This window comes from Amblyomma mixtum, chromosome 4, assembly GCF_055824585.1.
Source record: "Amblyomma mixtum isolate Tamu chromosome 4, ASM5582458v1, whole genome shotgun sequence".
NCBI lineage: Eukaryota > Metazoa > Arthropoda > Arachnida > Ixodida > Ixodidae > Amblyomma > Amblyomma mixtum.
In genome coordinates this window covers 85623972-85635981 of record NC_143015.1, presented here as the reverse complement: position 1 = coordinate 85635981, position 12010 = coordinate 85623972, and the positions used below count along the sequence as shown (strand labels likewise).

The 12010-nt window shown below is 47.0% G+C and overlaps 1 protein-coding gene across 3 annotated transcripts in view; it reads right to left on the bottom strand.

The window, feature by feature from the left end:
- Nucleotides 1-11543, bottom strand: part of LOC149347288 (uncharacterized) — an 88344-nt gene extending 76801 nt beyond the window's left edge. For 2 of the 3 annotated variants that reach the window (XM_089586982.1, XM_089586985.1), the window contains exons 1-2: nucleotides 11413-11541; nucleotides 4508-4661 (exon numbers count right to left, since the gene is read on the bottom strand). In XM_089586982.1, the coding sequence (XP_089443108.1) occupies nucleotides 4508-4661 (154 nt within the window). In that variant the 5' untranslated portion in view covers nucleotides 11413-11541. Of the gene's footprint in view, nucleotides 1-4507; nucleotides 4698-11412 lie in introns of all 3 variants that reach the window. The other variant, XM_089586983.1, reaches the window with a different exon arrangement.
- Nucleotides 11544-12010: the final 467 nt, after the last annotated feature.

Sequence of the window (12010 nt, the reverse complement as noted above, 5' to 3'; positions counted from 1 at the left end):
GGCATGGACAAATGAAGCAAACATGTTCAATTTACCCATCCTTGTATAAATGCAGCCATGAAAGAACTAAAAACATGCCCCTGAGCCAAAAATTTCATTTGTGAAATCCCGGTTAGTTTTCGTTTTGTTTAGTCATCTGCCATTGGTCCCGGCTTCGGTGCCCTAAGCCGCGAGAAATGACGTCGTAATTGCGGCAGGAACGGGATGAAAATTAAGTCCTGACTTTCGCTCTGATAATACACTCCCCTGGGGCCGTATTTTGCGAAGTTTTATTCAGTTTTCGTTTCATGTAGCCCTCTGTCATTGGCAGCAGCAGCAACCAATGACATCGGCCATATGGAATGACGTCAGGCGTGTCCTGGCAGTAGGAGGAGGTGGAAAGGCGGGGAAGTTAAGCGGTAGATGAAACCAGTTTCCTACCCTGTACTGAGGGAAATAGAAGAAGGAATATAAAGGTGAGGAAAAAAGGAAGAGAAAAGGGAAAGCAGAAGGCAATAAAGCTTCGGCAAAGTCACAGCCTGTTGTGCAGGCTCGACGCTCTCAAGAACCTCAGGAGGGCCTGCAGGTCCTCACCGCCGTTGATCGCCGCGGCCAGTGTCCAAGAATCTTGAACTCCGTTAGCGGGCGTGAATCGAAGTGCAAGACACTCATGACGCCTCTTACTTGCATGAACTAGCCCCATGTCCAGGAATGACGGAGCACGACGACGTGTTTCACGTCACGTTTTTCGGCCCTACATTCATCTCGGCAGGAATCTGTACTGTGGTAGAGTGAGGAATTGACGCAGTGTAGTACCTTTGTCACGGCCGGATTTCACACGGCGATGGAAAGGTGCCTAGTCGCTACATAGCAGGCCGTGAAGGTAATTGGAAGTTTGCTTCTCCACACTGCTGTTTCATTCGTCTCGATTAAAGTCACGACCCAATGAAACCGGAGGCGGTAGGATACTTTAGAAAAAACGACTCCTGGACTATTATTGAGACCTCACTTTTCTCTTTTACTCCCACCTTCCTCCCTTCTCTTACGGCGTGGTTCAGGTGTTTGCCTATATATGTGAGACAGATATTGCACTATTTCATTTCCTCGAAACCAAATTAATTTACCGATTCTTGCAATAAGGTTTCTTGAGCCTTTTTTTTTAGTCAATACAGATGGATGACCAGTTGGGCAATCATCTGTGAATGAGTGATATGATGCAAATATAGTTGCTCTCCGTTGCAGTGAAGAAAAGCCTTTGTTCAAGATCTTGTGCGATAACAGTCCTATTTTTTATTGCACTTGTCCGAAAGGTTACAAGTCAAATCCTCTTGTGGCGGTTGTATGTAACCGGTGCTTTGCTTTTAAGGGGCATTTCGGAATACTTTTTGCGTGTGTATTAGAACCGCACGGGGATTTGTGAGGTGCACTAAGTATCGGAACGCACGATAACTCTGACTGGTGTCATTGATAGCTTGAACATGTTTTCTATATGTGAAACTCATCTCTAAAAGTGTCAGAATCTTCAAGACTACATTTTCTGGAGGAAAAGTTCCTCCAAGACTACACTCCCTGGAGGAATAAACCTGATAGGATGCCACAGGCCATAAAAACTTTTCCGATTGGGTGAGTGCAGCTATTGGTTGCTTTTATCTGTTTTAAGGCCCGGCGTATTCCCGATCTGTTTCGGTTCGCACATTTTTTGGGGCATGCAGATAGAAAAAAAAGCTAAATACAAGTAATCTGCTTGGTGTAATAAGAGCATTCGTAAGACATCTCACTTTCCTGAAAATGCAGTCGACGAGTGCTGTTGTGAATACGGTCTGCATTTTTTCTTGTCGAGTGTTACATGCCACCGACTGATATGGGTGTGATTTCGATGAAACCCAGACTCCAATATGAACTGCTTATCATGCCTGTTTGCCATTTTTTAAGCACTTCGCTTACGTCTTCGCTTACGCATCTCCCTCCGCACCGGCCATCAGCAGCAAGTGTCACGACCTCGCGACCGCACCACTACATTTTCTTCATCATTCTTCCCCTGGACCGCGAACGACTGGAACGGCCTTCCCCGAGAACTTGCTGCTATCACATGCCAATCATTGTTCATCGAAGAAATCACGCGTGTACTTGCTCAGTGATAATCTTATATTTGTATAACTTTCAACTTATCTGTTAGTCATTCTGTTTTTCATTTCTGTGTGCCCCACCCCTTATGTAATACCCTCTAACGAGGGTCTTTAAGGTATTAAAGTGAAGTGAAGTGAAGTGAAGTCCTGTGACAAATTGTTCCTCCTCCCCAATTATCGCTAAGCGTACCAGAAAGAGTCCTCCGCTGGGCAGTGCGGAATCCTAGTGTTTTGTTTTTCAGACTAAAAAGCGAAAGGCATGAAACATTCTCTATGATTCACTGCGCTGAACTCAAGCTGCTTTTAGCGGTTTCAAATAAATGATCCAAAAGAGACTGCCACGTGCGCTGAAGCGGTTTTAATTCTCCCGGTACGAAAACAGCTGCCATACAGGGAATAATGCTTTCAAAAGCGAAACGCAACTACTTGAAACCGCTACGTACGTGGTATAGTTGTTCGGGCCTGCGACCACAAACCTTTGGAAACTTCCTTGAAATGCCGATTGCGTGCTCGTTGCTCTCAATGCTTCTGAGAACCAGATGTAAAATAAAATGAACATGAAGGAACATGAAATAACATGAAAAGAACATGAATAAAATGAACATAAACTAGAAATATTACGCGAACGGTCACTTAGTAAACATTGCCTCTTTTTCACGGCAGTCTGTTTCACGACCAGAAACCGTGCCGAAGAATCCCTCCAGCAGCACAGTAGTTGTGTCGAACTTATCGGCCACGGTGGCTGGGTGTTGGATTGCAGAACTCGAGGTTGCGGACAATCTAACCAAGGGCGCTTCGGCCACTAGTGATTTTCTGTCCGGAAAATCTCTTTTCCAGGGAATTACAGGAGTAAAGTTCTCGAATAGGGAATTTTTTACGGAGTTGCATGGAATAATAGGAACCTAAATTGCCCCACGCTGCGGAACTTGAGACAGTTTACAGCCTAATTCAAAGCAGCAAAGATTTTCAGCAAAGATACAGAACACTACTGGAGGCCGCATTTCGATTCAAGCTGCATGCAAAACACACCCATGTTTCCTGCGATATCAGCACATGTGAAAGAATTACTATTAATGGCAAGTATTGTGGAACCATCCACAACCGCGTCTCTGATAGCCAACGGGAGGCTTCGTTAAGTTAAACCCTATATAACCGCTACAAATAAAACATATAAATACAGCTGCAGATATCGCTCAGAGAAAGTCTGTAAATTCGGCACGAAGTGACGACAACCTGCTTGTTCACGTCACTACAGAGCGGCGTATTTCTTTCTCAGTGGCCTCTAGGGGTGTGCGTCACCTCGGCTCCAAGACTGCATTTTGCAGCGTTTTACACGTGCAGGTTAGCTTGAGTGCTATATAGCTTTTTCATTCGCAACCTCCCTTTCTGTCTTTTTGTCTGTGTCTGCTACGATGAGAGGTAAACATGTGCAGCATATCACGCAGTCTTGAGACGGTTAAGCATGAAATCTATTGTAGCAGAGTGGCAACGTATATAGGAGGGCTCATAGATGGTCAATAAGTTCCATGTGAGCTAGTTGGCTCAAAGCGCAAACTTTGCAAGAACCAACAAAAAACAACACCCAGCCAGGAGACACGACATGACGCTGACTAAAAATCGCTTTCTTTTAGTTTATGGCGTTTGACTTCCCAAAGCGGCTCAGGCTATGAAGGACGCCGTAACAGAGAGCTTGGGATAATTTCTACCACCTGGAACATTTAACGTGTGGTCACAACGCACACTAGAATTCTTATTTTATTTCGCCTCCGCCGAATGTGTCCGCCGTGGCCGGGATGGAGCCGCGTGTTTCAGGTCAGCAGCCGAGTGCTATAACCCCCTAAAAACCGCGGCGACCTTGACAAACTGATGACCTTTATTTCGGCGTACACGCGCATATTAACGCGTAAAAGTATGTAAATTCGTAAACTACCGATAACACGAGATGTTTAATGAGATAGCCGTACAGGGCAGAAATGCACGATGTTTTTTGAAATTCAAGAAAAAGCAATGTCTCCTACTACACCAACAGCGCTTTACATTCTCTGTAATCAAAACATTATCTCAAAACTCCAGGGACCCATCAACGCTAAATGAAAGGTGAAGAGGACCAATCTAGCTCAAACTCCAAAATACAAATATCATCCCTGTCGAGCCAAGCATTACCATTGTTAAAAAATGGTCTTCGCACCTCCTAAGTCGAGATCATTTGAGCTATACGGTAAAGTTTTACTTAGTAAAAACCATCCTCATTTGTTGTTAGAGCATTAATTGTCTTCTTCGTGTGTAATTCAAAGCTCATAATGCGTCCCGCTTCGTTTGCTCGAACGTTGATGGGCAAAGCGGTGGTATATACAAGCGGCTGTGGTCACGCTCTCACCACCACACTATTGTTCAGCACTCACCTCCCGTCCACACAGTGCACCTTCTTTGTCCGGCCGTCGTAGTAGAGAGCGAAGCAGTCCCCTCCCACTCCGGTGGTGTAGAGCTGCAGCACCTGCATGCAGGCCGACATGGCGAGCGCCGCGTCGGCCGCGTTGCCTCCACGACGCCGCACATCTGCGTGTTCAGAATTTTGAAGCAGTCGGGAAAGGCCTGCGGTCACACAGTAGCACAACGTTTAGAGCCTACGCGTGCCTAATACTGAAGGTCGCTTGAGCAAACAAGGCATGTAAATGGTGCCAACACCTTCGTGACACTACAAGGGAGTCCTTTGCACCGAACGCTAAACGCCGGAACTACCGACTGACTGACTGAAAAACTTTATATTTAAAATATGTACAGGGAGCGAGTGGAGCAGTCCTTAAGGTGCCGTCCTTCACAAATGCTAGGTGGGCTGCTCATTACAGGAGCCCATTGGCTGTAGCTGGCGCGCCCAGCTCAGAGCAGCCGAGCAGGGCCGCCTCCCAGTCCGCCTGGGTAGGGTTGGGGATAGGGGGAAGGTGCGTGGTTGATTGGCATGCCCACACCATGTGGAAAAGGTCCGAAGACATTTCTCTACAGTGCGGGCACTCCTCTGCGCACGCAGGGTCGAAATGTTTGATGACTTCCGGGCACAGCAGTGTTTTAGTATAAAGGCGAAGGAGTGAGCGTTTCTCCGCCTTCGTGAGGTCCTTGCAGGGCTTAGGAAAGATTGCATAGCCGAATTGGTAATATCGGATGATTTCCTTGAAGGTAAAAGCCGCATTGGGGTCGAAGTCTGCATCGGGGTGAGGCGAGCGACTACTGATGCCGTCGCCATTGTAGCACGTCGTTAGCTCTCAGCTGATATGGACAGCTGTCAAAAGCCAGTGCTGTCCATGTAGTCCTGAACAGCAAGGAACATGCAGACCAGCACAGGTATACTTGATAACGCAGATCTCGACATGTGGGAGTGAACATGTACGCATGGACATGACATAAAGACCAGGAGTCTAGACCTTTACGTGTAGTTTAGGTACGTGCACGCCTGCACATGTAAACCTGAAGACGTAGACATGGACATGTGGAAATGAACATGTAGCCCCGGAGGCTTAGACTTGGAGATTTAGATCTGTACGTGTAGACGTAGGTGGAACTCCGCCTAGACATGCAAAACTTGCAGGCATAGGCCTGGCCTAAGCATTCTGGGGCGAACAAAAGGATTGAAAACAAATTTCTCTGCCCGTGCAACCAGCTATAAAGGACTGAGTAGACCTGGACATGTGGAACTAAGCATGCAAACTTGACCGTATGGAACCGATAATGTACACACTCTTCACTTCCATGGCGCTGCGTACAGCTCCCCTCGGGGTCAGCTTTGAATATTATTGCACAGGCGCAAGGAGATCCGTTAGGAGAGAGAACTTTTATTTCTTAGTCCATGCCTGAGCCGCAAGGAAATATTCCGACGCATCGTCTGCTACAGGGCGCCGGGGCCACAGAATTTCTCTTGCTTTACGTTGCAGAGAACCCCCCTTCCCTGCTGAAAAAAAGTTCTATGATTCAATAACCTCATACATCATTCATCACAGAATATCATACAATCTGTATGACATATCATACAATCTGTATGATATATCATACAATTCGTATGATTTATCATACAGATTGTATGAAATCTCCTATGAGAGAGTCGTTTCCGAGTGTACAAACAGAACACAGCTAATGAGACCCCTAGCGTCGGTGTCTCGCTCACAGTTGACAGTTCTCAGTGGACGATTTATCATTGCCAGAACTGCGCTCTGCACAACTTGTTGCAAGCTAAATAATCAACCACCTTTCATCGTCCGGCCTGTGGAAGTTGGCTTTTGCTTGAAGGCGAGAACGAAATGAAGTGTGACTGAATGTACGCATGCCTGTTGTCCCGCAGCGATATTGATAGAAGGGTAGATAGAGTCTTGGATCAAGAGAAGGAAATAACTAGAATAATAATAATGGGGTGGAGCGCATATGGCAGGTTCTCTCAGATCATGAATGGTAGCTTACCAATATCCCTCATGAGAAAAGTATACAACTGCTGTATCCTACCAGTACTCACCTATGGGGCAGAAACGTGGAGGCTAATGAAGAGGGTTCAGCTTAAGTTAGGGACAACGCAGCGAGCTATGGAAAGAAAAGTGATAGGTGTAACGTTAAGAGATCGGAAGCGGGCGGAGTGGATGAGGGAACAAACGCGCGTTAATTATATCCTAGTTGAAATCAAGAGGAAGAAGTGGGCTTGGGCAGGGCATGTAATGCGAAGGCAAGATACCCGATGGTCCTTACGGGTAACGGAGTGGATTCCAAGAGAAGGCAAGCTTAGCAGGGGGCGGCAGAAAGTTAGGTGGGCAGATGAGATTAAGAAATTTGCGGGAATACGGTGGCTGCAACTGGTGAAGGACAGGGTTAATTGGAGAGAAATGGGAGAGGCATTTGCCCTGCAGTGGTCATATTCTGGCTGATGAATGATGATGATGAGATTCTTGGACTTGTTGCTTCATGATTCAGGGAAAAAACGTAGCGCAAAAAGAGACAAGGGCTCAGAGAGACGGACACTCCCAACGCTTTGTGCGCCCTTATCAATGTTTGTCTCTATTTTCGCGCTACATTTTTCTCTAAATATAGATGACGTCTTATTTCACACAAACTAGGTGCAAGGTCACGGGACAAAAGGCAAAAACCTGACGAGGCCCTCACAGTTATGCATTAAAGGGAAACTTGACTTGACATGCTGCTGACACAACATTTATTTTACTGGCATGCGAAAGTTCAGACAGTTTGGAATCACCGAGTGAGAAGCGAAAAGAATTGCACCCGGCTAGAGACGCAGAGCTTGCTAAGTAATCTAATCGCATCCCTTTCGGAGTCATCTCTTCAGTGAAAATAGGACAGCACGCGACGCTGCACTGATGACTCATCCAGCTCAGCTGCCAGCCACTCGCTGCTTTAGGAACCTTCGAAGACATAGGCAGGATGAAACTCAAGTTTCATTTAAAAGCTCCGCAGAGCCATTTGCATGGGCAGTTGGAGAAAATAGTGGCCCCTGAAATCCACGAGCACAATAAGGCTGCTTTGTCGTATGGATCACGCTTGTACCTGTAATTACGGTGAATCTGCACACCCGCGTACTTCATGGTCTTCGAAGCTAAATTAAGTAATTAAAAAAAAGATTCGCGGCGCCGCACTTTGAACCAACCAAATCACTCGTAGAGATCCTGCAATTCTGACTGCTGAGAACAAAGTGCTCGCATGTATAAAATGACGCAGCTAAAGGGCTTCATCGGAGTGCACAGCCTCTACTGGAGGGAAAAAGGTTTTTCCTGTTGCTGTTTTTACCTATGTCGTCGAATTATGGACCATAAGCAGGCGCCGATACAACTGCGGCCGCTGCATATGACGCACACATGGTTCTGATACCACCTGCGATTTCTGTGCGCAATTTAAAAACAAATTTCGCTTCATCCGGAAGTGAGTGCAGCGACTTGCTGTAGCAGACTGCGCCTCAGTCCCGCCCTCCGAATAGTTCCTGAATATTGCCTCGATGGAAAGCTGGCGCCGCTGTACTTCATCCGCCATTGACAGGAACACGAATGCTGGGAAGATGACGTATCGCTTGCGCCTTGCCTATAGGTGGGCCGAAAACGTGGATTCGGTCGTAACAATACCGCGCTTCTCGCTGTAATCCTCGATGGAATGTTGTGGAAATTTTCATACCTGCCCAACACAACTGCATGAAATGTATTGTAGTGAGAAATACTCGACTGAAATAATTTATTCTGCGCACAGAGAAAAGCATTCCGGTGCAGCTACCGATTCCGAGGCAGCAGCCATGATTTCGAACCAACACTAGCCAAGTCAACACGAAACCTCATCTTTGCGGCATTCAGGCGATGGATGCAGCGCGCTCTATGAAACTCGCATGGATGCGGTGGCACCAGCTTTCCCTCTGGGTAATACTTAGAAACTCAATGCCACCTGCAGGATTTCATTGTGCATGTGCAATCCCTCCCCAGAGCACCTGCGAAAGGCGCTACGCGGGTGCGCCGGCGGTACGGTACTGCGTTCAGGCTTGAATTGGACTATCATGTACATCTGGAGATGTAGACTTGGTAATGTTGGAGTAATCATGTAGGTCTGCAGATATATGCCCCAAACAGCTCCTGTCACGGCATCACTGAAATCCTCCTAGCGGTGGCTTTCTAAAGTATGAGCGAGGCGGCTGTAGCCGTCGTCCGTTCATCACTGCGCGGACGGCCGACGTTTCGGTTGCTATTACTCACTTTTCCCGGCTCCCAACAATTTCATGCGCTGTATCATGCAGTAGGAGACGTGCACTCTTTTGTAGAAGTAAGCGCGCTCGTGACGTCGTAGCCATCCGCGAGAACGGAATGCGCAGACGCGCCAGCTGCTCCCCGGTGCAGTCGCGAATATTCCATGATTTCAGGAGGCAAATTCGCTTTTCTTTCATTCATTCTTTTTATGCGCGCTCGCCTCCGCATTCCAGGTGTCTTTGATACCCGCACGACGTCGCGTTTCGGCCCGATGCGAACGGCTGTGCCGTCTGCTACAACATCGCGTTGCGACCAGCCTCGTGCATACATATCATTAACAGCATTCGCTACGTTTTGCTTTTGAAATTCGTAGTTTTTACCGGGAAATCACCATGGCCTCAAGCTTTTCGGCATGCGTGCACTAGTGACGATAATACGTACGAGAGCAAACCGCTTGTCTAGAACACGTCCTGGGCGTATTTCGGGCTGAACGCGCGATATCTCTAGATAACACTTGGTTAACAATGGTCCGGATGTAATCATGTGCAGTTATACTTATAGGATTTCGTTGTTATTTTTTGACTTCCTCGTAGCAGCGGCTTTGGGAGGAGCGGAACAGACAGTTCGCTTGTTCTCAACATGCGTTTTGCCCTCTGTACACACCGTGAAGACTTGATAACACTGTGAAGTTCGTTAGGCAAGTAGGCTGTTTATGACTTCTAAAGAGCGCAGAACGACGACCATTCAAGCCCTGTATTTGATTCGATTGACGTTAGCTGTAACACACGTCTATCCAGCCAAAGATAACAGCAGTCCATGCCAAGGAAATCTGCACTGAAAATGTTCACAAAAAAAAACTGACAGGATTGTTACCAGTGGTTAACGCGAGATTCAGCGACAGCTATTAAAGTATTTGTACTTTACGGCATGTGGTGGCATAGAATATGAGAGCGACCTCACATCTGCGTAGTTTCATGGCACTCTTTTTAGTTTTTTACACACAGTTTTTTTTCCTAAAGGTGTTCTCTCCAGTACACTGTTCTAAAAGCACAGCGCCGCAGATGATTTTCTCCTTCCTCGGGCGGCGCGTTTCTCAGCAACTGTCGCGGATAGACCCTGCTAGATTCCTCCGCTTTCCCGCCATACCCTTCCTCCTCCCTCCACGATAACCACATTCCGCATGGTTACCGTGGCACGCCTTCCCTCACTCTCGCCATAATCTCCTCCTCTAGCCGTACCCTCCTTCCACAAAAACCTCCTTCTTCTTCTAAGGTAACTATCCCCCGGTTAGTTACCATGGCAACCACATATCAGTTGCACCTTCTCCATAATCGCATTACCGAAAAGATTAATTTGATTAATTTTGCGGTCATAGTGTACAAAAAGACCTGGAAGGGGGGCGCTGTTGTGGCCCAAGTATGGGCAGCGGTAATGCTATCTCTGTCGCATCTTTGCCCGACGCGGAGGGGGAGGAAATGTGGAAATGTTTTTTGTTTGTCAGGCGTAAGTCGGTGCCCTTGCATAAGGACAGAAACTTTGTCTTTCAAGTTTGGTGACAAGTTTAACGCATGCCCACCCAGCCTTTATAGAAATGGGCTATATGTCTCCCCAAAGTAACGGAAACGTTTCGGAATTACGGTTTTATATACATTTGCGAAACGTGCTCTCAGGTTTAAATATTTCGTTCGAATATAAGGCGTCAGAATTTAGACGTTTCTTATTTTTTCAAGGACAATAATAATTTCGTTGTCCATCGCAAGCCATCGGGAGTTCACAAATGTGTTCCATTTTACGCGTAAAAATTCCTTTTCTACCATTGTTGCAGAACAAACACCTGCAGAACCGACTTGAATGGTTTGCAGCGATGCGCTCACGTTTGGCCATAATATTTTTGGCTCCAACCTGCTATGTCACTTAGTCCGAGGGCTTCAGAGCCCGACATATATTGTGGTCACGTTTTCCAACTCCTTCTCTTACCACTGCACAATATTGGAAGCTATCAATTTAGTAGTGAGGATTGATATCTAACAAGCAGTGACACCGGGCTGCTTCGGCAGTGATGCCGGGCAACACAAATTCATATAACGAAGCAGAGGAATAATGCGAACAATAAACTCCCATAAATTTCAGTGCCACGTCTCGAAATCGATGCCTCTTCGATTTCAGTCTTCGAATAGTGCGGATTTCTCGAAAAGTGGTGCAGTTGCCCTTTATGGTAAATTAAGCGTCCTTACAGTTTTTTCGGGCGAGACCCAAGAGATTCTGTCCGACGGTTAGGGGAATGAATGGGGGTTTAGGCTAAAGCCTTCTCCCCCGTCCGTTTTCTCGGGTGCGGGTAAAAGTTATTTCTCTCTCTCGTGCGAATCGCTCTTCACCGCGGATCATGGCCTCTTGGATCCCAAAATGAAGCGCAGTTGCTCCATGCTTTACCTGCAGCCTATATAGATTTGAATCCTTCAATAGCGCGGAGTTCTCTGAAGGGGGTGCAGTTGCCTATTATGGTGAATTTAGCGCCCCCGTAGCTTTTCGTGCGCATCACTCTTCACCGCGAATCATCGCCTCTTAGATCACACAGCGACTGTTCGGGCAGTGGAACTCACCGAGGCCTGCTTGGCTGGCGAGCAGTTCGTCGCTGACCACTGCAGCACTGGCCGCGATCACAGGAAAGCGGGTGGAAAGGCGCCTCACGAAGTGGCCGAGGCGAAGGCAGGCCATCGCGCCCGTACGCCAGGGGAGACTCTAACTGCCGACAGCACGACCACGCTATGAACGAATCAAAGAGCTGCGCGCTGCCGCGATGCGGTACACAGCGCAGTGTGGGACACATATTTCCCGTCCCCGGCGCAGCTGTTAGAAACTCTTCGTTGTTTGATCTGTATCACCCTTTGTTTCTCTATACAGGCAACATCTGGTCTAAATTTTCTGCAAAGCAGACTATAGATAATCATGGTCATAGACTTTGAGCAGCCTTTTATCTATAGACTATGAACAGGCAAAGAGAACTATCCATTGAATGGGAAATAGTCTATAAGAAGTCTATCTATAGACTATTTTTATATTTAATGAACCCTAACAACACCTTAAAGGTATTATCCAGCAATACTGTATACCTAGTTGAATGTAAAAAAACTCACAAAACATGTCGCAAGCGCTATTTTGTTCCCGATTCGGCCATCAGCCTGAATGGGAGCGTCGCCC